Source organism: Anolis sagrei, chromosome 1 (assembly GCF_037176765.1).
Source record: "Anolis sagrei isolate rAnoSag1 chromosome 1, rAnoSag1.mat, whole genome shotgun sequence".
Classification (NCBI taxonomy): Eukaryota; Metazoa; Chordata; class Lepidosauria; order Squamata; family Dactyloidae; genus Anolis; species Anolis sagrei.
Window position 1 is genome coordinate 107,660,046 of NC_090021.1, and position 25,223 is coordinate 107,685,268.

The 25,223-nt window shown below is 40.9% G+C and overlaps 1 protein-coding gene across 2 annotated transcripts in view; it reads left to right on the forward strand.

Moving 5' to 3' along the window:
• Positions 1-9,563: 9,563 nt before the first annotated feature.
• Positions 9,564-25,223, forward strand: part of ME1 (malic enzyme 1) — a 140,945-nt gene continuing 125,285 nt past the window's right edge. Inside the window, exon 1 of one of the 2 annotated variants that reach the window (XM_060752974.2) lies at positions 9,564-9,938. In XM_060752974.2, coding sequence (XP_060608957.2) covers positions 9,579-9,938 — 360 coding nt within the window. In that variant the 5' untranslated portion in view covers positions 9,564-9,578. Of the gene's footprint in view, positions 9,939-13,770; positions 13,846-25,223 lie in introns of those variants that run through there. The other variant, XM_060752975.2, reaches the window with a different exon arrangement.

The window sequence follows — 25,223 nt, forward strand, 5'->3', positions numbered from 1 at the left end:
GTGACACAAGCACCTGCTTGTCCGATTTTGTTGGATTCTTTTCAGTTTGTGAAACCCGAGGATGTGGACAAGATACTTGGAGGAATGAGACCCACCACGTCCATCCTAGACCCCTGCCCATCCTGGCTTCTGAAGGAGGCCAGAGGGGGATTGGCCGAGTGGGTAACGGTGGTGGTTAATGCCTCCCTTCGGGAAGGCAAGATTCCAGCGAGCCTAAAACAGGCTGTTATAAAGCCGCTGTTGAAGAAACCATCACTTGACCCCACTAAATTGGACAACTTTCGGCCTGTTTCCAATCTTCCCTTCTTGGGCAAAGTCATGGAAAGCGTGGTGGCCTCACAACTCCAGGTATTCTTGAGAGACACGGATTATCTGGATCCGGCACAGTCTGGTTTCAGACCGGGACATGGTACCGAGACGGTCTTGGTCGCCTTAGTGGATGATCTGCGCCGGGAGCTAGACAGGGGGAGTGTGTCCCTGTTGGTGCTCCTGGACCTCTCAGCAGCCTTCGATACCGTCGACCACGGTATTCTTCTGGGGCGCCTTGCAGAGATGGGTCTTGGGGGCACTGCTCTGCAGTGGCTCTGGTCATTTCTGGAGGGTCGTACCCAGAAGGTGTTATTGGGGGACTCCTGTTCAACGCCACAGCCGTTGACCTGTGGCGTTCCTCAGGGCTCCATCTTGTCCCCCTTGCTGTTCAACATCTACATGAAGCCACTGGGTGAGATCATCCGGAGTTTCGGGGTGCGGTGTCACCTGTACGCAGATGACGTCCAACTCTGTCACTCCTTCCCACCTGCTACTAAGGAGGCCGTCGAAGTCCTGAACCGGTGCCTGGCCGCTGTAATGGTCTGGATGAGGGCGAACAAACTGAAACTAAATCCAGACAAGACAGAGGTACTCCTGGTCAGTCGCAAGGCCGAGCAGGGTATAGGGTTACAGCCTGTGCTGGACGGGGTCGCACTCCCCTTGAAGGCGCAGGTTCGCAGCTTGGGTGTGACCCTGGACTCATCGCTGAGCCTGGAACCCCAGGTTTCAGCGGTGACCAGGGGAGCATTTGCACAGCTTAGGCTCGTGCGCCAGCTGCGCCCGTATCTTGGGAAGTCTGACTTGGCCACGGTGGTACACGCTTTGGTCACATCCCGCCTCGACTACTGCAACGCTCTCTACGTGGGGCTGCCCTTGAAGACGGTCCGGAAGCTTCAGCTAGTCCAACGCGCGGCAGCCATGTTATTAACAGGAGCAGGGCGCAGAGAGCATACAACGCCCCTGCTGTCCCAGCTCCACTGGCTGCCGATTTGCTACCGGGCCCAATTTAAGTTGCTGGTGTTATCCTACAAAGCCCTAAACGGTTCTGGCCCAAAATACCTTGCAGACCGCATCTCGGCCTACGAGCCCACGAGGACCTTGAGATCATCCGGGGAGGCCCTTCTCTCGGTCCCGCCTGCCTCACAGGCACGTCTGGCGGGGACGAGGGAGCGGGCCTTCTCGGTGGTGGCCCCCCGGCTGTGGAACACCCTCCCTACTGAAGTTAGACAGGCGCCCTCCTTGATGGCCTTTCGCAGGAGCCTGAAAACATGGCTCTTCGAGCAGGCCTTCAACTGAGTATATCATTGGAACGACACTGGAATGGACTATGACTATGGAATCGACTATGACCCCAGGATTTGACGAAGCGGATTTTTAGCATAAGTATATGTTATGTAGTAGTAGTTTTGATATGTATTGTCGTGATTTATTGTACACTGTCTTTCTATGTTGTTGTTCACCGCCACGAGTCGCCCTAGGGCTGAGAGTGGCGGTCAATAAATGCAAGAAATAAATAATAAATAAATAATAAACTCTAGAGACCAAGGAAAATCCAAAAACATGCTTTCAGCCTCAAAGGAAGGCAGAGGCAACTCCCTCTGAATAAATTTTGCTAATTAAACCCTGTGATAGAATTACAGAATAATAGAGTTGGAAGAGACTACATGAGGCATCTAGTCCAATCCCCTGCCATGGAGGAAAAACACAATAGGTTTGCCTTAGGTTAGTTGTAAATAGTTTGAAGGGAAACAACAACAGCAATAATGTAGCTGGATTGTTCTAGGTTTTTTGGGCTGTATGGCTATGTCCTAGAAGCATTCTCTCCTGACGTTTCACCTACATCTGTAGCAAGCATCTTCAGAGGTTGTGAGGATGCTTGCCACAGATGCAGGTGAGATGTCAGAAGAAAATGCTTCTAGAACATGGCCATACAGCCAGAAAAACCTACAATAACCCAGTGATTCCGGCCTTGAAAGCCCTCAACAATACATAATGTAGCTATTTGTTTTTATTTTACCTTTTTATCCTACCTTAAAAATAATACAAATGTATATACACATATAGTAGTACAGTACTTCTCTTTCTGGTAAATTCAGGATGATTCAGCTCTCCAGCAATTGCCCACACACTTTTATCTTGTCTTCTTCATTCTGTGGATAAACCGGATGTTTCCTACAGCTTGTAATAAATAAAGTAGGAAGGGATAGAAGACCAGAAAGACTTGGTAAACAACACTTTGGTAAAGGAGTTCAATTCTGACATCTAGAATAGTCTCTCTACTGGAAACTCTAGGATACATGAAATATTGGGTGTGTTTTCACGGTACTGTAACCTCCAAAAGCAAAGACTATTGGAGCAATGCCTAACTGATGATACCAGATGCCTTAGGACTCCCACATGGAGATACTGTCTCGGAACTATGTAGGCCAATCTTGTATGGAAAAGCCAAAGAGAATAATAATTAAGTTTAGTGGTATTCTGGAAGCAGTCACTGAAGAATGGTTTGGCTTCCAGGAAAATATATTTTCCCTACAGCATAGGCATAAGTGTGAGGAACATCTGCTTCCAAAGCTTTATTTTCAAGATATTTCATTAAAAGCTAGGTACAGCCTTTTCAGTGTCTTAAACTAAGCATACTCTTTCTGCTAAATGTAGTATCCAATATAATCATGTTATAAAATATTTTTAACCAAGTAGTTGAACAGAAATTATTCTGGCGAACTAGCTAACTGAGTGTGGTTAAACTATTTTTAAAATTATTGGTCAATTTACAAAAAGTGAGTCAGAGACCACTATGATCCTTCTGATCCTCCTAATTATACCGTATCTAGTCACAAATTAATCTAGTACTATTAGAGTGCTAAGACCTTCAGTAGGGTATAGTTGTTTGTGTGTTGGATAAGGGGTGCATCTACACTACAGAATTAATGCAGTTTGTTACACTTTCACTGCTATGGCTCAATGCTATAGAATCCTGAAATTTGTAGTTTGGTGAAGCACCAGAAGTCTTCAGCTAAAGACAGCTAAAGATCTTGTAAATCTACAATTTCCATGATTCCATAGCATTGAGGTATCACATTTAAAGTGATGTCAAACTGCATTAATTCTGCAGTGTAGATTCATTGTGGGACTCTAGAAACTGGCTCAAATTTCTGCTTAGCCAGGGAATCTCACTGGATAGGTAGCCTTTGGCAAGTCAAAATCCCTTTATGTTTATAGGAAAGTGATGGCAACCCCCCTCCGAACAAATCTTGCCATGAAAACTCTGTAACAGGTTTCACATGGATCACTATAAACCATAAATGACAGTGCTATTAAAGGACATGGAAATAGCTGCTGCCATTATCTCTGTGTTGCCTCTTGTGTTGTGCTGTTATGACTTGTGATTCCAGCACAGGAGCACAAGACATCACTGACCTGATTCAGCACTTGTTTTGACAATCCTAAACACATACTGGTGTCATAGTTCATAAATGTGACTATCTGAGGTCAAATGTGAAGAAATACTTGGCCCATATTTAGAAATGATACTTCCTGATAGCATAAACAGTATCTGTTCATTTACAAGGGTGTTTCCTCAGCTTCCTTGCAAAAATGTGTGCTTTGTTTTGCAACGGGTTGATGGAAAATAAACGTGGGCTTAATTTGTTTGACAGATTCAGGCTATGAAAAAGAAAGCATGTGTTCACACATTAATTATTAGACTAATTAATTAATGTGGATTTCTTGTACAAGATGTGGTGGTGTTGGTTCCTGGCTTAGATGCTTCCATTAACAGGAAACTGGCTCAGTGTTAGTATATTCAATTACATAGTATTATGCAGCCACCTGTTAACAGTAGCTCTCTTGGGGCAGATATGTTATTGCTTTTTATAACATAATATTGAATTAACTTTGTTGGAGTAATAGATTATATTCCATATTTCCAAATCATGCCTAAGTGGAAAATACCTAGGAACTCACATGATTACAGGTGGGACTACAGCCGCCTAGCTTGGCCCGATTATGAGTACAAAATTGAATAAATATTCTTTTGGTGACACTGTCATATATATAACAAAGTATTTTATTATATCTGAAAACGATTCACTCTACAATGTGCTTATTTTTATGTCTCAAAATATGAGGCATCCCAATTCTATTGGAAATGAAACAATTGAAGTGAGTGGCTACAGTGAGCTCAACATCTGTGGTATACTACCTTCTCAATGTAACTCTCTCCAGATACTCTGAACCCCCAGCTGAGTCCAAATTACTATATTGGGAGGTGTATCTGAGCATGGTTCCATCTATATTTGGTTTCCTTGCTTTCATTAGAACAGAAGTGGAGTGGGCAGATCAAAAGACAACCTGGCAAAATGGCACCACTTAAAAGAATCCCACACCTTGTGCAACTGTGGAGCAGAACAGACAACTCAGCACCTGTATGCTTGTCCACTATACCCTGCCTCATGTACAGAGGAAGAATTGTTGGAGGCTACAGAAAATGCCATTGCTGTTGCCCTTTTTGGTCAAAAGATATTTAGCCGCCTGAGCTAATGGAATCCCGAGTTTGCATATGCTCAGTACAATCACATCTATAGAATCATAGAATCAAAGAGTTGGAAGAGACCTCATGGGCCATCCAGTCCATCATTGTGCTGATAACCCAAATACCCTTACTAGGTGTACAAATGTAAATTAGTACCAGGACATTTTTATGCTCCTATTGATGCAGGCCAAAATCCCATTGGCTTTTTTTGCCGCCACATCACATTGTTGGCTCATGTTTAACTTGTTGTCCACGAGGACTCCAAGATCTTTTTCACACATACTGCTCTCAAGCCAGGCGTCCCCCATTCTATATCTTTGCATTTCGTTTTTCCTGCCAAAGTGGAGTATCTTCCATTTGTCTATAACTCCTCCCACATCAAAGAAATTAACCAAACTGGCAAATACACATAGAATGCAGGCTAACAATTATATACATTAACAAACAGTTAGTGGAGGCTTGGAAGGTTGGTATTTCCAACATAGTTTTCATAGAGAAATTTTTGTGTAAATAACTGTATATATTCTCCACTCAAGCCATTTTTATATGATAGCAATCAGCAGAATCTGAGGGCACACCTACAATTTGAAAGCAGCTTGAGAGTACTGTGGTTATAAACGTACACCGCGAAAGCAGCGTTCTTTTAACAGTTTTAAACCAAGATAAGTAACATCATGGAAAATTCCAAAATTTAGCTCTTAATGCACATTATCACGCTCTAGTGTACTTATTTATTTAGGAGATATCTATGCCGCCTTTCTCCACGTGGACTCAAGGCAGCTCACATCATCTTAAGATATAAATCGAAACATAAAACCAAAGCTAAAAACAAATGATAAAAGTTAGAAGAATGCTCCATAGCATCATCCATATTATAAACAATAAAGTTAAAATCAGAATGTGAATCATTGTAAGGACATCTGATGTGCTTTGCTAATCTGCATAAGTGACCTCTGTAGAGGAGTTGGACCCCCACCCCCCCACCCCATCTCCTGAGCTGTCAAGCTTCAGATACTGCAGTTCTAGAAACTGGAATTAGCAACTCTACTTGTGTAATCACCATGTGGGCTTTGAACTGGTTCCTGGACTTGCAGTGAAATCATATGTGCATTGAACCCGCTTCCTTATATGCCAGTTTCACACTAACCTAAAAGGTCAATGTAAATATACCCTAAGTTTAACTCCTCAGCATGTATAGAGACATTATACTGTACTGAAAGAAAATGCAGAATAGTCACTAATAAAACTGCATTATATATTAACAATTAAGTTGTAAACCAAACTGCTAGTCCAAGCTAGAGCAGGCCCATTAAATTAATGGAGTGTATGTAAGTGTTGATGTACCTTTTGATTGAGCTGGTATCTAACTGGGACTAAAAATTGGATTTCAGCCAATATAATCCATAAACAAAACGAAATTCACGCTGTAATTATGAAGTACATTGCTCAGCCTCAGGAACAGATAAACAATTCTTAATCTCTCTGACACAGAAGTAAAAGGCCGAAGGAATTTTATATTGTGGTTTGATTGCAGGGATGTTTACTCACAAGTTAATTATACTGAATAAATTAAAATATTTAGGCTACAATCTTAAACAGACCTACTATATGCCATTGGACACATTAGTATAATGTCTGAATAAACAGTCAAAGGAGTGCAATGCTCATTAAATGCCAAGGTGGCTCAAACCAAGTATAATTTCCAAACAACTGTGCATAAAATTACAGCACTTACCATAATTCTAAATCGAAGTTCGCAGGAAATTGCTGTCAAGTAAATATGCATAGGGTTATATAGGGCACATGTCCAAATGGAAGGAAGCGTAGATAGTCATGGGACCTGAAGAGATAATGGGGAGAAGGACAGAGAGTACAGAAAAGGAAAAACATCATGAACATGCAATGTGTGCAAAAAAATGTGGAGGATAGCAAACAGGACATTTACATCCTGCTTTTGACATTATTGACACCCTTCACAGACAGTATGGGTTGTGATAGTTGCCAACTTTTTGAAAAGACAGCTCCGTTCTGCTAAACTTATAATCATCATAAAGGCATAAACTAAGGAAACCTTTCACTGCTACGGAAGCATGATAAAAAGGTTGGGTGAGGCCTGTTTCATAAAACAGACAATTTTTAGCCTTATATTCCTCCTCAGAGTCTGACGCCTGTGGTAATCCATTGCTTTTTCAACTTGTGTAGTAGTTGTAGTAGTAGCAAAGGTTGCCAGAGTGAAAACCTTCAGTGTTTGTGTCGGGGTCCTTCTACACAGCCACATAACATGACCTTGTCCCCATGTAAGCTGCCCCGAGTCCCTTTGGGGAGATGGAGGCGGGGTACAAAAATAAAGTTATTATTATACTATATTATTATATAACCAGAATATCAAGGCAGAAAATCCCTCAATCCCTGGGTTATCTGAATCCCCTCCCACACAGCTGAATAAATTCCCACATTATCTGCTCTGAACTGGAATATATGGCAATGTGGGCTCAGATATCCCAGTTCAAAGCAGATATTGTGGGATTTTCCGCCTTGATATTCTGGGTTATATGGCTAAGTGGAAGGGCCCTGAGTCCACAATGCCATATATTCCAGGTCAAAGCAGATAATGTGGGATTTTATTCAGCTGTGTGGAAGGAGCCTGGAAGAAGGAATTTCAGGTGTTGCTTGTAAACTGGGCGATACCTGTCCTACACGTTATGGTGACAAGAGACAGGAGTCTTCTCCATTTGTCACTATGGCAATCCTATATCCCCTCTAAGGAACTGATGCCTGTGTAATAATAATAATAATAATAATCCCAAGCAATAGCAGGATTGAAGAGAAACAACTGGAAAAGCTGACATGATATGAGGATTTAAAGACTGAACTGCAAAGACTCTGGCACAAGCCAGTAAAGGTAGTCCCAGTGGTGATTGGCACTCGGTGCAATGCCTAAAGACCTTGGCCTGCACTTAAACACAATCAGCGCTGACAAAATTACCATCTGTCAGCTGCTAAAATTACCATCTGTCAGATCTGCACACATTATTTGCTGATACATCACACAGTGATGGGAAGTGTCCGATGTGTGATCCAATACAACAGCCAGCATAGTGATCTTGTTTTCTGTGTACTCATCTTGTTGTGTTTCAAATAATAATAATGATGATGATGATGATTATGATTGCCAGAGTAAAAACCTTCAATGGATGTGTGGAAGAAGGAATGTCAGGTGATGTTTGTGAAAAGGTTGGATGTGGCCTTCCTTTCACACAACTGTAACTGTTTTTAGCCTTATATATCTCTTGAGAGTCTGAACCCTGTGGTAAATTGATGCTTTTTCAACTTGTGTAGTAGTTGTAGTAGTAGCAAGGGTTGCCAGAGTGAAAACGTTCAAGGATTGTGTGGAAGAAGGAATTTCAGGTGTTGCTTGTAAACTGGGTGACACCTGTTCTACTCATAATAGTGACAAGAGACAGGAGTCTTCTCCATTTGTCACTCTGGCGACCCTATGTTCCCCCTCATGGACTGATGCCTGTGTAGTAGTAGTAGTAGTAGTAGTAATAATAATAATAATAATAATAATTGCACAGCGGGACTACAATCAAAATCATACAGACGGACTACAAACAAAGGCACAACTCTGTGGCCCAAATGATTCACTGGAACTTATGTCACAAGTAGCACCTGCCAGCAGTAAAGATTTGGTGGGATCATAAACCTGCAGAGATAGTGAAAAATGAACATGCAAAAATAATGTGGAACTTTTGAATCCAAACTGACAAAGTTTTTGGAACACAATACGCCAGACATCACGACCCTGGTGGGGGGGGGGGGGCATGGATTATTCATGTCGCCATACCGGGTGATAGTCGTATTGAGGAAGAACAACAGGAAAAAAACTCAGACGTTATCAGGATCTCAAAATTGAACTGCAAAGGCTCTGGCATAAACCAGTACAGGTGGTCCCAGTGGTCATCAGCACACTGGGTGCCATACCAAAAGATCTCAGCCGGCATTTGGAAACAATAAACATTGACAAAATCACGATTTGTCAACTGCAAAAGGCCACCTTACTTGGATCTGCGCGCATCATTTGAAAATACATCACACAGTCCTAGACACTTGGGAAGTGTTTGACATATGATTTTTGGATACAAAATCCAGCATATAGATCTTGTGACATACTGGGCTGACCTTGAGGGAGCTGGGGGTGGTAACGGCCGACAGGGAGCTCTGGCGTGGGCTGGTCCATGAGGTCACGAAGAGTCGGAGACGACTGAACGAATGAACAACAACAACTGTGTTTTTGTGTCATAATAATAATAATAATAATGGTTGCCAGAGTGAAAACTTTTAATGGGTATGTGTAGGGAAGGGGGCTGAATCCACTACAGAAGGAATGTCAGGTGATGCTTGTGAAAAGGTTGGGTGAGGCCTGCCTTTCACACAACTCTAACAGTTTTCTGCCTCATATTCCTCCTCAGAGTCTGAAGCCTGTGCTAAATTGATGCTTTTTCAACTTGTAATAGTAGCAAGGGTTGCCAGAGTGAAATCGTTCCAGGGTTGTGTGGAAGAAGGAATGCCAGGTGTTGCTTGTAAACAGGATGACACCTGTCTTTCTCACAAGGGTGACAAGAGGCAGGCGCCCTCTCTAGGGCCTGACTCCTGAGGTGAAGGGGTGTCCTTTTCCTGCCTGACTTGAGAGGAAGGCTGTATGCGACCCTTTCGGCGTGGCCTTGTTCCTCGAGGGATGGTGGTGATGACTCAGCGGCTCTTTCCTCGCCCTGCTGACCTTTTGCGGGGAGGAGGAGGAGGAGGAGGAGGGACGGGAGGAGGCTTCTTGCCAGGGCGCCTCGCCTCCCTCCCTCCTCCCTGCTCCCAAGAGGCGGTTGTAAGCACCCGCAGGCGCCGGCATTCTCAGGCCCCACCGCCTCACGGGCAGCAGCACCACCAGCAACAACAACAACAACAACAACAACAACAAGCGCACTCCCTTCACACACAAGCACGCCGGACCCCGAGGATGGAAAGCCGCGCCGCCGCCGCCCAGAGCCCGGTGTTGACCATGAAGAGGGGCTACGACGTGCTGCGGTACCCCTCCCTCAACAAGGTAGAAGCAGAGCAGGAGAGCGGGGAAGGAAGGCAGGCCCAGGGGAAGCCGGGGAGGGCTCGCACTTTCCCCCTGGAAGCCCCCCACCCGAGGCTGAGAGAGTGCGGCTTGCCCAGGGGCATCCCCTGGAAAAGCGTCTCCACACAAGCTCTGTCGCCAGGCAGCAAAACAAACACCACAGGCGTGTTAAGCTCTCCCTGTGCTACCCAAATCTCTCTCTCTTTAAAAGTTGTTTGCAAGTCAGAACAGGTACATGTTTTAGATGTAATTCCAGGCAAAGATAGATAGATAGAGGACTGAAATAGATTGATAGAGGAAAGAGAGTGATAGACAGACAGACAGATAGATAGAGGACAGAGAGTGATAGACAGAAAGATAGATAGAGGACAGAGATAGATAGATAGATGACAGAGTGGGAGATAGATAGATAGAGGACAGAGAGTGATAGACAGATAGAGGACAGAGATAGATAGATAGATAGATAGATAGATAGATAGAGGACAGACTGATAGACAGATGGAGGACAGAGTGATAGATGGATAGATAGATAGATGGACGAGAGAAATAGATAGCTAGAGGACAGTGATAGATAGATGACAGTGAGCATAGTGTCTAGATCTAGGGAAGTAATGCTACCCCTCTATTCTGCTTTGGTTAGACCACACCTGGAATATTGTGTCCAATTCTGGGCACTACAATTCAAGAGAGATATTGACAAGCTGGAATGTGTCCAGAGGAGAGCGACTAAAATAATCAAGGGTCTGGAGAACAAGCCCTATGAGGAGCGGCTTAAGGAGCTGGGCATGTTTAGCCTGAAGAAGAGAAGGCTGAGAGGGGATATGATAGCCATGTATAAATATGTTAGAGGAAGTCACAGGGAGGAGGGAGCAAGCTTGTTTTCTGCTTCCCTGGAGACTAGGACGCGGAACAATGGCTTCAAACTACAATAGAGGAGATTCCATCTGAACATGAGGAAGAACTTCCTGACTGTGAGAGCCGTTCAGCAGTGGAACTCTCTGCCCCGGAGTGTGGTGGAGGCTCCTTCTTTGGAAGCTTTTAAACAGAGGCTGGATGGCCATCTGTCAGGGGTGATTTGAATGCAATATTCCTGCATCTTGGCAGGGGGTTGGACTGGATGGCCCATGAGGTCTCTTCCAACTCTTTGATTCTATGATTCTATGATAGATCGATCGATCGATAGATAGATAGATAGATAGAGGTCAGAGTCATAGATAGATAGATAGATAGATAGATAGAGGACAGAGAGTAATAGAGGACAGAGATAGATGGATAGATAGATGGACGATAGAGATAGATAGCTAGAGGACAGAGATAGATAGATAGATAGATGATAGATAGATAGATAGATAGATAGAGGACAGAGATAGATTGATAAGTAGATAGATAATGATAGATATATATTCTCAATCTATCTCAGACTTGGACCCTTCAGGTGTTTTGAACTTCAACTCCAACAATTTGTAGTCCAAAACACCTGGAGAGCCCAAGTTTTCCCAAGTCTGAGCTATCTGCTAGATCTATCTATATCTCTATCTTTGGCTGGAGTTACACTTAAAATATGTGGCTGTCCCGACTTACAAACAATTTCAACTTCAGGACAAACCAGGACAGTCTTGGGGACTGTCTGTATATAGTTTTGGGACACTTGGTATATCTCATTGAACTATCGATCTAGACATCTAGACACACACACACACACATAAAATGTTTGTGGGATTAACATAACTCAAAAGCCACTGGACAAATTGACACCAAATTTGGACACAATACACCTATCAGGCCAATGAGTGACCATCACTCATAAAACACTGAAAAACACAGCAGAACAGACTTAAAAAGCCAAAGTTTTTTTACAACACATGTGCAAAACCACACATATATATGCAAACACACATATATACACAAATGTATACACACATACACACATATATATACACACAAAACACATATACACAGACTGGGCCACAGCCACGTGTGGCAGAGGATGGCTAGTGTATATATGTATGTGTGTGTGTGCGTATTTTATATATATATATATATATTCATTCATTCATACGTACATGCATACATACAGACTCATTCATAGATACAGCACACATATTTACATTCACTTATGGACATAGATGTCAATATATACATATAGATATTCATACACGCATACAGACTCATGCATTCATTCATAGATAAACCACACATTTACATGTATATTCATTTATGGACATAGACATACATACATACAAATATACAGTGGAAATATAGTTCATAAAATCACCATAATTGCTATTACTCTGGTTATCGATATCTATTGATAGATACACACACGCTCATACACATACATTCATAGACACAACACACACACATGCACATTTATGGACATATACATACATACAAATACACAATGGTAATATATTTAATTAATCTTCACATAATCACCATTATTACTATTAGCTATTATCATCACCACCACCGCCATCATCATTATTAAGATATATCTACACACAGTGTCCCAAAAAATTATTAAGATATATCTACACACAGTGTCCCAAAAAATTTAAGAGCTAGCACTAACTGAAGAATATTGATTTAATCAGAGTTACAAATTCCATCTTCAATCACAATTTTATGTCAGGTGTTCAAAAGGTCGCCCTTGCACAGGAATGCTCACATGGTCAAAGCACAGAATCGCAAACTTTTCTGAAACGTTTCTCTTGTAATTTGGCAACACTTCTCTTCTATTTGAATTGTTAAGGGTGTGTATATATTTTTGGGGAAACATTGGAAATTTCCAGAATTAAAAGTTGTTAAGGGTATGTATATTTTTGGGGCACCCCAGATAATAATAATAATAATAATAATAATAATAATAATAATAATAATAGTTTTATTTCTTACCCTCCTCCCTGTGGCTCGAGGTGGGTACAACGCAAGATATATGTGTGTGTGGTAAATACATACACACACATGCAGATATATATATATATATATATATATATATATATATCCCCCTTCCTCCCTATACCTCTATATCTGGGAAGTTCAATCAATTTCCTTTCACTTAGGAAGGACTTAACAAGAACAATGACATACAGCAAACCTTGGTCCTCACAGGTGGAGTTTTCTTATTCTTGTTTATATATAAATTACAATATTATTATTTTTCATGCTCATAGTCAATCTCTCTTACTGTAATTGAGCCCGGTGGCCTTTTCCAGCTTGGCTCCTCACCAGTTTTCGCTTTGCTGTCAGCTGTTGGGGAGGAAAGTGAGAGGGGGAAAAGAACAACAACAGCAACAGGAAAGCCTCGCACATATGTATGACTGTGTTCACAAACATTCATATGCACAAATCCACACACGAGTACACATACATATATGCATACAAATGAGGTAGCTTGCTGATCCAGCTGGCTGTTGTGACTGTTTAGCAGAGATCTGATAATTCTGCAATTGACTGATGAAGTTTCTCTCGTCCAAAGTGTATCCAGGGCTCATTTCAGTAGAGCAGATTGCAGTTAAAGGGATATCAGCAGGGGCCAGTTCAAATACTTGCAGTGCTAGACAGGACAGAGGTGTCAGTCCTGAACAATCTTCACTGCATCACCCAGCTTGCTTTCTTAGAGCCGCTGATCGCAATATGACTTTCTCATGGACCAGCCCATTCTCTTGGCAGCCAGATTTCACTTTTTCACTGATATGAGTGAAAGTATCTGTCGTGATCAAGTGGTGCCACTGTTTTCCCAGAGTCAGGGCAAAGAGCAAGGTATTTATAGGGCACTCATTTAAAAGCACAGTCCTATTTCTCCACAATCTGTTATCTTCCAAACAGCTCTGTTCAGCGTGGTCTTGACTTCACCAGCCAATTGGATATGAATAGCCATACTTGGCGGGTAAGCTCCAAAATATGAAGGGAAAGAATGATATAAAATGTATATGGAATGATAAGCAGCATGAATAATTAAAGGAATATGATGGGTTAATTTGCTAGTCATAATTTTGAGAGGAGGAATTAAGTGAAAAGATTTATGGTTTATTCCAATTTGAATAAAGCATTTAGAACAATCTGATGTGAGATATTAATACTTGAGAGATACTGTGATGTAGTGGTTCCAGCATTAGACTATGACTTCGGAGATCGGAAATCAAATTCCCACTTGCCATGCATGGAAACTCATTGGGTGAGCTTGGGCAATTACACACTCTCAGCCTCAGAGGAAGGCAAAGGCAAATCTTCTTTGAATAATTTTTGCCAAAAAACTCCAGAGTATCTGAAGTTAAACAGAGTTTTTGAAGTTAAAGATGCCGATAGAAAATGTATCAAAATCTGTCTTTTAATAAATTTCCTCTGAGAAATCAAGATCAGCTTTTAAAACAAACATTAGATCATTTGGTTTCATAATTAAAAGAATTTAAAAGGAGAGATTGTCTAAACAAGTAAGGTTTCATTCAGCCAGCTACATGCAACATTCCATTGCCAGGATAGAAGATATTTCTTGAAATGCTGAGTAGATTTTATTTTCCTGTGTTCAAAATATTTGTTCAATATATGTAATATGTTTGCTCACACACTTGAATTCTAGTTATGGAACCACAGTATTGCTTGTATGGTATTTTGAACTATTTGCTTATTTATTAATTGTGTAATTTCTTGGCTATACTGTAGGGGTAGGCAATGTTGTGAAGGTCTTATATCCTACAATAAGCAAGGCATGTTGTGAGTGGATAGACAGGAGGTTTCTGGATATAGAATGTTTAGATTGGATTTGGCTTTGAAAAAGTGATGCAGCATACTTGGGAAAGGAGAATATTCATTTTCATGTGATGGGTTGAAATGCTCCAGATTGCATGTTTTTGAATGTTGCAATGCTTGGAAGCATTCCGGAATGCATGAATGAAAAGCCTAATATAAAATGTATTCATTTATACATTTAAAAAATGTTCATTACATCTCAAAAACTCAATAAGCAATGAAATTTATAAGACATCACCCAAATCCAAAGTAAGGATTGCTCATCTCTTCTGCTGTCTAGAGGAAAAAAAACATGTAGATCTGTGTGAGCAAAGTGCAGCTCTATATATTGTTGGATTCCAGAATTGTTGGACTGCAGCTCAGATTTTTTTTATTAGTTGTACTGGCTAGGCAGATTGGACTTTCAGTCCAGCAGCATCTGAAGGATACACTTTGCACATCTTTGATTTACGTTATGAAAATAAAAAACCTAAGCAATAGTTCCAATTATCATGCAAAAACTTCGGTTTCTGTGTGGTGTAACCTGTGTACTGTAGCCTTGAGTTGAAAAGGCCAATGATCAGTAGAAAATGATAAGAGGGATAAAATGATGGTAATGATTCTAAAGTTCTTGAGAACTTGGACAACCTTTTGAAAGTGGGAGGTACTAATATGATATCTTAGGACATTTTGCTGGACATGTGTTGGGAATCTGATAAGACAATGTTTACTAGTTATCATTTTAACTTATTATATCATATATCATATTATATCTGTGTATAGCCAGTGTAAAGGTCTGTGTATTCCTCCTTCTGTTAATTGATTTTCATGTGTCAATTCTTCTAAAGGTTGTATTTCTATACATAGGCTTTATAAGAATCCCTATCTGATGTGAATACAAATATTGTTAAAGTAGAAGATTCTGTATCTCTATTAAAGGAAGCTAGCATTATGCTGTTAAACTATAGCAATTTAATTTAGTTTTGGGTGAATAGCTATCAACTATATTTATGGAATTAATATTGACTCTGTAGATACAGTATATAGCTGTCTTAACTGGCCTAACCTATTCTTTCTCCCTTCATCCAAAAATCCTATGAACTAGCCCACAAAAGGATCAAGAATCTAGAAATACTTCCATCTGGAAAATCAGTAGCTCCCAAAGCAGGAGCCTTATGTTAATGTATGTCAGTTTTTAAAATGAGTAAGCTTTAATGCTTGTCAAAGCTTGTCAGAGCTGGTGGCAAAGTAAATCCATAGCTGAATGTTGAGCTACTCCTCTGTTTTTCCATATAATATCTGAAGGCAGTTCACTAATGAGATTAGAAATGTGATTCGGTGCTAATTTGACCATTTTAGGTAGTGGGTGCATGCATTCAGAACTGGCTGAAGGAATTGTGGGGGCTATCAATGAAAATTGCAAGCTTTATGACTGATGTATGACCTACATGTACATATGAATATGTATACTTTACCTTGGGGCAATCAGAAACTTTGTCTCACAAATAATAATAATAATAATAATAATAATAATAATAATAACAACAACCCGTCTCTCCTTGCGGCTTGAGGTGGGTTATTGCATAATTAAAACACATAAACACTTAAAAATTCTATCAATATACATAGTTATATAAAAGAGACATATTAAAATGTATTTCCATAAAATACATATTAAAATATACATAAGAGATATTAACCACAAGACACAAGTTTAAAAATTATGCTTAAAAGATATTTTTCCCAAGTAGTAATTTGTGAAACATGTACTGTTAAATGCCATCAAGTTGATTCCGACTTATGTCACCCTGTCATTAAGAGACCTCCAAGTCATCCTATCATTAACTGTTCTACTTGTTCTTTGCAGAAAATGGGGCTGTGGCTTCCTTAATTGAGTCAATCTATCTGTAATGCAAAGTCAGTAGTTCCTTAGAAAACATTGTTATCTTTTCTACACATCGTGTCTTTTCGTGATGTGTCCAAACAATAACACCTTCAGTTTAGTCATCTTGGTTTCTAGGGGAAGTCCAAGCTTGATTAGCTCTACAGTCTATTTATCTGTCTTTGTAGCTGTTGACGGTATCTGTAGTGCCCTTTTTCAGCAAGACATTTCAGATGCTTATTTTCTTCCTGTCAGATTTAGTCACTCTTCAGCTTTCTCAAGAACACACAGAAATTGGAAATATGATGGCATGGAAATTCTAAATTTCAATTTTCTGTGCTTTAACTTTGCACTTTAGAATGTTGTCTAGTTCTTACATAGCTGCCCTTCCAAGTCTTAATCTTTTTTAAATTTCTCCACTGCATTCCCCACTTTGATTAATGACTGGACTATAGTATTGAAAATCTTGACCTGTTGCAGTGTCTTCATCATCATCTTTGAGGTTATGCAAATCATCTGTGTTTAATGTATTGTTCTCTCGATGTTCAGCTATAAACCTGCCTTAGCACTTTCCTTAGCTTTTTGGGGATTTGTAGTTTGATGAGTTGCTGGTACTATTTGGCAGAGAAGGCAAAGCCTGGATTAAATTTTAATTCACACCATTTCATAACATTGTGTTATGGTGGAATTAAACTGCACTAATTCTACGATGTACATCCATCCTATATTCACCTAAAGGTAATCTTTCAGCTCTTAATTCAAAGTGAGGGATTTTTTTTGAAAGGCTGTTTCAAGATTTATTTTTTAAAAATAATCTTTATTCAATTTTTAATACATATAATTAAAAGAAATCACTATAGTTAAAAATAGGATAGTGTAAGCAGGACAGATAATCGATTAGGGGGTTAGAAGAGTAGACTAGGGGGTATGGAGATGGGGATGGGGGAGATGGAGTTTGGATAGGGAGGTGTGGGTATTAAAGTGAGAAGTCGAAAAAGAAAGTGCAAGAGTGTTTTAAAAAATATAAGACAAAGAGCGAGGTTCCCCTCTTCCTTCGGTCTGTCTTCCTGGTGTCTTAGGCGGGGATTTTCCTTTTCATTCCTTGCTTCTCCCTCTTCTCTTTGCTGTTTCAAGATTTATGAAGTCTGACAATCCCAAGTCTAGACAGAATGTCAATAGCAAACTCAAAGCTTTCAGAATGGACCCTAATCTTCTTTGTAAAATATCTACTTTAAAAAAGAAGAAACCTAACTTTTATATATGCAGTTCTCTAGGCATAAAAGAAGTCTGACCATTAGTCATTTCTCATTGTGACATTAGCAAGAAATAATAGCTGTACCAGTTTAATAAAAACCTATTGGACTGGTGCTCTTGCTTCTGTTTTCCTTGGAAGCAGTAAAATGTTTGCTACATATTTCTGCCTGTGTTAACATTTGGTTGACAACACTCATCCTTTTTTGGAGATAAGTACCAGTGAGAAAATTATTACAATTTGGGATATTCTACACATTTTAATTTCTTTTCATGTTTGTCTCAAGAGGAAAAATACCCCCTCAACAAACAGCCCAAGTACTTTTTTTGGCATTTTCCTGAATGTGATAAACGATTTATTTATTTATTTATAGTATTTATATACCGCTTTTTTCATCCCTAGGGGGACTCGATATATTTCACTTTAAAATGCTGTGTTGGTCTTCCTCTTTGTCTGGTTGCTACTTTGATCCGCTTTGGTTTTCTGTCTTTATTTCTAAGACCTTTTCTACACTGTCCTATTTCCCAGGATCTGATCCCAGATTATTTGCTTTAAACTGGATTGTATGAGTCTCCACTGCCAGATAACCTGAGATAAGAAGATAATCTGGGTTGAGATCCTGAGATATAGGGGCAGTATGGAAGGGGCCTAAAAGTTTGCTGCTAGGTTTCTTTAAGGCTAACAGCTTCCATTAACACCAAGGCCCCTTCCACACTGCCCTTATATCCAAGAATCTGATTATAATTATTTGATTATCCCAGATTTTCTGGCAGTGGAGATTCATATAATCCAGTTTAAATATGGATAATATGGGATCAGATCCTGGGATATATGGTAGTGTAGAAGGGGCCTGAAACTCAGATATATAGAACTTACAAGTTAAGAAGGGAGCTGAGGTCTAGGGACCCTTCCACACAGCTGTATAAAATTCACATTGAACTGGATTATCTGGCAGTGTGGAGTCATATAATTCAGTTCAAAGCAGATATTGTGGATTATCTGCCTTGATATTCTGGGTTACATGGCTGTGTGGAAGGGCCCTAAGGCTCTTTCTACACTGTCAGATAAAATCCAGATTATTTGCTTTGAACTGAATTATATGGCAGTGTCCCCACAATCTTCTGCCCCTTTCAGTGGATATTATGGGGTAAAGCAGCTTAACTGGTTTAGCTTCATATTAAGAAAAGTTGTAGGGTGTCCAAAACTCTAGAGCAAATTTTCTCAAATTTTCTTCAGCTCCCACAATTCCTAACAGCTGGTAAACTGGCTGGAATTCTGAAGGCTGGAGTCCAAAACATCTGGAGGAGCACAGTTTGAGAAACACTGCTCTAGAATAACCTTGCAGCTTTGACACAGTTTAGGCAGTAGAATTGGGTCTGGCTTGCACTAGTCTGTTACCTACACCAGGCACTACTACAGTCCCCATTTCCACACACACAATGGTCCAGAGAAAAGGATCACCCCCATGTCACTGCCAGTATCAGGTGGATTGCCCCATCCTTCATTCTAGTCACGTAGATTCTCCTACAATGGCCAGGAACCTGGATCAACAACATAACATATGAAAAAGAACTTGGAGGTCCTTTTAACACAACTGTATAAAACTCACATTGAATTGGATTATGGCAGTATGGACTCAGATAATCAAGTTCAGAGTAGATATTGTGGATTATTTTGAATGCAGTGGGGTGATTTGAATACAGTATTCCTGCTCCTTGGCAGGGGGTTGGACTGGATGGCCCATGAGGTCTCTTCCAACTCTTGGATTCTATGATTCTATGATTATCTGCCTTGATATTCTGGGTTATATGGCTTTGTGGAAGGGCCCAGAGTCTTAGCCCCTTCCACACAGCTAAATAAAATTCCACATTATCTGAGTGCGGACTCTGATAACTCAGTTCAAAGCAGATATTGTGGGATTTTCTGCCTTGATATTCTGGGATATAGGGCTGTGTGGAAGGCCCTTTAGTAGACAACAAGTTGAACATGAACCAACAATGTGATACAGCAACTAAAAAACCCAGTGGGATTTTGGATTGCATCAAAAAGAGTATACTGTCTAGATCAAGGGAACTTATGGTATCTTTCTATTTTTCTTTGGTCAGACCCACTTGAAACATTGTGTCCAGTTCTGGGCACCACCATTCAAGAGGGATATTGACAAGCTGGAACCTGTCCAGAGGAGGACAACTAAAATGATCAAAGTTCTGGAAAGCATGCCCTATGAGGAATTACTTAAAGAGTTGGGCATGTTTTGCCAGGAGAAGAATAGGTTGAGAAGAGACATTTAAATATTTGAAAGGATGTTGTAAGAAAGAGGGAGCAGACTTGTTTTCTGCAGCCATTGAGACTAGGAGCCCTTCTACATAGTCCTATATCTCAGAAAATCCCACAATATCTGGTTTGAGCTGGGTTATCTGAATTCATAATCAGATAATGTGAGATTTCCTGCCTTGATATTCTGGGATATAGGGCTGTGTGGAAGGGTGCAGGGACTTGGAGCAATGGGTTCAAATTGTAGAAAAGAAGATTCTACCTGAAGATTTAGGAAGAGTTGTTCAACAGTGAAACTCTCTGCCTCTGAGTCTGGTGGAAGCTCCTTCTTTGTAGGTTTTTAAACAGAGGCTGGATGACCATCTGTTGAGGGTACTTTGATTGTGCTTTTCCTTTATGACAGGGGTCTGTGGTCTCTTTTTATGTCAGAAACCGATGTGGTCTCTTGTTTTTTATGTCAGGTGCGACTTGAGAAACCGCAAGTCGCTTCTGGTGTGAGAGAATTGGCTTTCTGCAAGGACATGGTCTCTTCTAACTCTATGATTGTATGATTCATGGAACTCTGTGGCTTTCTGACAGCCATGACTGCAACATGGACAGTAAGATGATTATCCAGCAGGGCTAATACTGTCTTTGGCTGGCTAGACCATCTAGGCTCCATTTCTGCTCTGGACTGGCTCCAGATTTACCATCCGGTTCACGTGAGGGCAGTGTTAATACATTTATATCACAGATGATAGAATGAATGTTTTATCTAAATTCACCTAGCGACTTTGAAACCAGGGATACCCTGGTTCATAGATGGACAGATCTAACCCATTTCCCAAATTCTGCCTTTAATAGACCTACTTTTGCTGGGCATTTCCCCCACTTTCTTAAAAAAATCAGTTAATATTCAATGGTGAAGTGTGTGAAAGATTCCTGGATTTGATTTTTTTAAAAAATTTGGCTTGTTTTCCAATCTCTGTCCTATTTTTTCAGAATTTTATTATGGCTGGCCCATTAAAATCAGCTACTGTCAGCACAGTCAATTTTGTATTGCTAAAGGGAATCAGACTTGAGAGCAATTGAATCTGTTCCAACTGTATGACTCTTTAAATCTCCCAGTTCAACCATTCTGTCAGTCCATGCGAGGCAAGCAGGCGCCTGGAACATGTTAAAATTAGAGCAATCCTATAGAGCATATGAAACCTCCTGAAAGTTCCTCAGAAATTTAAACAGTTTGGGGACATGTATCCCATCGATTTTAGAGCTCTTTGATTTTTTAATAGTGGATAGGTGTAAAATGTTTCATTTTTTTAAAAAGGAACAAATACAAAATTGTATTTTATTCCATTGTTTTTTATATTTGCATTTGAATAATTTGTTTGACAATACTATTGTACTATTTTTATATTTTATATTCTATATTTTATATTTTTATATTAGTCCTTCCTTCTCGTATATTGCTTTAAAAATATTACAAACACCAAGTCTAAGTAATGAGAGGGAAAGTATCTGAACACCATTTTGAGAGTGGTGCTCTGACCCATAGACTCCTCACTTTCACCATGAGAGCTGAGGAAGAGAAGCCAGTCCCTTAGCCTCAAGATCAGGCCCTCAGCTGAGGAAATCTTAATGAGCAGTCCTTTGCAATTGATATATACAACTTGCCGATACAGTGGGGAAACAGGATCACTCCAACAGAGTTTCAACAAGCTTATATAAAGATATGAATTGTTGTTTAGTACTGTCAGGTTGACCTCAACCTATGGCAACCCAACGAACGCCAGACCTCCAGCTCACCTCATCATTGACATCTCTGCTCAAATCTTTCAAATTCAGGGCTGCGGTTTCCTTGATTCAACCCCCCTGTAATGTGGTATTCCTCTTTTCCTCTTCTACATTACCAAGCATGATTATCTCTTCTATTGAGTTGTATCTTTTCATGATATGGCTAAAGTACAATAGTTTCAATTTAGTTATCTTGGCTTCTAGAGAGATTTCAGGGTTCTGTTGCTTTGGCTTTTAAATTTTAACGTTTTATAAAACTTTTGTTAATGTCAGTTTTTAAACCTAGTTTTTAAATAGTCTATTAACTAAAATGTAATTTTCAGTTGTGTAATGTTTTATTATTGCTCAGTGTCAGTGTTTAATGTGTTATTTGTTTTGTGGTAATTTATCTGTTTGTTGTTTACATTTTACGGCATTGAATGTTTGCTGCTACATGTTGTTATCCACCTTGAGTCCCCAATGGGGAGATAGGGTGTGATAGAAATAAAGTCTTCTTCTTCTCCTTCTCCTTCTTCTCGGCCTATTTATTTGTCTTTATAGCAGTTCATGTTATCTGCAAAACCATATATCAAATGTGTTGGCTCTCTTCCTTTCAGCTTCCTTCACTGTCTAGCTTTTACATCCATAGATAGAAATGGCAAATATAACAGCATGGAGAATTCTGGCTTCTGTAATCAATGATACATATTAGGCCTGTTTGATCAAGAAAAAATTTGTTTCTAAAATCGATTCGTAATTGGGGTGTTTTTTTGTTTCGATATTTAAAATATTTACAAAACTTTCCAAAAAAATGTTTTGTTATTTACGAAATTTCGTAAATATTTACAAAACATTTTTTAAACTCCATTTGCCTAGTATTTTAAATATCGAAATTTTTTCTTGATCAAACAGGCCTACCAACAGACCTCTGAGGATGCCTGCCATAGATGTGGGCAAAATGTCAGGAGAGAATGCTTCTGGATTGGTCATACATACAGCCCTGAAAAGTAAACTCACACAACTGGCCTCCCGCGCCATCCAATCGGCTCCGCCGGCTCCTGCGCCCTCCTCCTCCTCCTCCTTGGGTGAGCGCGCGCGCGCCATCCAATCGGCTCCGGCTTCTGCGCCCTCCTCCTCCTCCCAGCTGTGTTGCAGGAAGTGCTAGGAGGAGGAGGAGGAGGAGGAGGGCGCAGGAGCCCGAGCCGATTGGATGGCGCGCGCGTGCTCCGCTCACCTTTACAACCGGCCTCCGCTCCTGCTGTTAGCCCCGCGCGCCATCCGGCTCGGGCTCCTGCGCCCTCCTCCTCCTCCTAGCACTTCCTGCAACACAGCTGGTAGGAGGAGGAGGAGGAGGAGGGGGGCGCAGGAGCCCGATCCGATTGGATGGCGCGCCAGCGCGCTCCGCTCACCTTTACAACCGGCCTCCGCTCCTGCTGTTAGCCCCGCGCGCCATCCGGCTCGGGCTCCTGCGCCCTCCTCCTCCTCCTCCTCCTCCTCCTCCTCCTCCTAGCACTTCCTGCAACACAGCTGGTAGGAGGAGGAGGAGGAGGAGGGGGGCGCAGGAGCCCGAGCCGATTGGATGGCGCTGCGCGCGCTCCGCTCACCTTTACAACCGGCCTCCGCTCCTGCTGTTAGCCCCGCGCGCCATCCGGCTCGGGCTCCTGCGCCCTCCTCCTCCTCCTCCTCCTCCTCCTCCTAGCACTTCCTGCAACACAGCTGGTAGGAGGAGGAGGAGGAGGAGGGGGGCGCAGGAGCCCGAGCCGATTGGATGGCGCGCGGGTGAGCGCTGCGCGCGCGCCATCCAATCGGCTCCTGCCACGGTGCACTCACTGCTGGGGTGCTTGGGAGCGCCGGATTGGCTCCCAGGCACCAGCACATGACCACAGCACTGAAGTCAGCACAGCAGCCGCCATTCCATTTACGAGACGAGCTGAAGCTCGTAAAAAAAATGGGGCTGCTGTTTCGATATTTTCAAACCCTTCCGGGTTTGAAAATATGTTTTGATATCGTGTCGGATATGCAAAAAAAACAACGATTTAAATACGAAATAACGAATTAACGAAACAAAACCGACAGGCCTAATACATATTTACACTTGAGAATCCAGACTAGTTGCTTTATAGTTGCCTTTCCAAGTCTTAATTTTCTTCAGATTTCTTTACTTTAGTCTCCATTTTAATTCATGACATGAGTAGAGGTCAGTATTTATGCATGTATAGCTATATGTATGTAGAGGTCCATATCTTGAATGGTTTGAATGCCAGTGAATGCAATTGTCCAATTCTCTCCCATGTATTCAGTGAATGCTGAGTGAGCATTTTGGCTTAAAGCTTACATGCAATATATTGTAACCAAATATCTGATTGCCAAAAGTGGTAGCAAAAGACCTACAACTCTCTCCTTGCAATTTTTACAATGTACAGAATTGGTCATTTTCAAACCTCCTCTCTAAGCTTTAGATGCTTTTTTATGACCCTCTCAGTATTACGCTCACCCCTAAGAATATTAGTACTGAAGACTGTAAAGTTAATCTCTTTTAAAAGACTGATCTGTGCAGGTTGTTTTCTATTTGGTATAGTCAGTCATAGATAGAACTTCATAATCAGCAGTTGACCACAACCACTCAGCATTTTGCAGAGAGGTGAGATGATTTACAATACAATAAGTACTGTATCAATTATAAGGAAAATAGAGACACTTCAGTACCCTGAAGGCTGTTTGAGATGCAGCCATCTGGAATCTAGGTCAGCCTTCAATCACATGAACACATTCCTGGCCACTTTGATAATATTGCTTTAAACAATATCAAAAAACGAGTGAGAACAAACAAAGCTTTTTCAACATTTAGAGTTGTTCTCAAAGATCCTGGACAGTAACCCCGACGCTTCTAGTGTCATTTTGAATACTCCCACATTTGACTTCTTCATGCTTTTGAAAATCATTATATGTTTGCTAAACTTTACAAATTAGAATACATTACAGGAGCAATCTTAGAAGCAGTGTTATTATTTCTGATCTGTGGGACCTTCTTAATTGTTTTGCTCATCAAGATAGCAGCTCTATTATTCCCATTTTACAGACGCAGACCAGAAACTGAAAGAGCATTATGCACCAAAACCATTCAACATATTTATTGCTAAGCTGGAATTTCAGTCATGGTTGTGCAGTAGTATTGGCTTCCATTATTTTAAGCATGGATTTTGAAAGAAGCATGTCAAATCCCTAGACAGGTATCTGTCAGTGTAGGAAGTGAGACTCCCCTCCCCTTTTCCTGTTGAAACTAAAATGCAATGTTTCTTACAGGCAGAAGAGAACAGAAAGGGTTAATGATTTGCGTCTTTTGAGAAAAGAGTTTGATTGGTTGGATATCAACTTATAT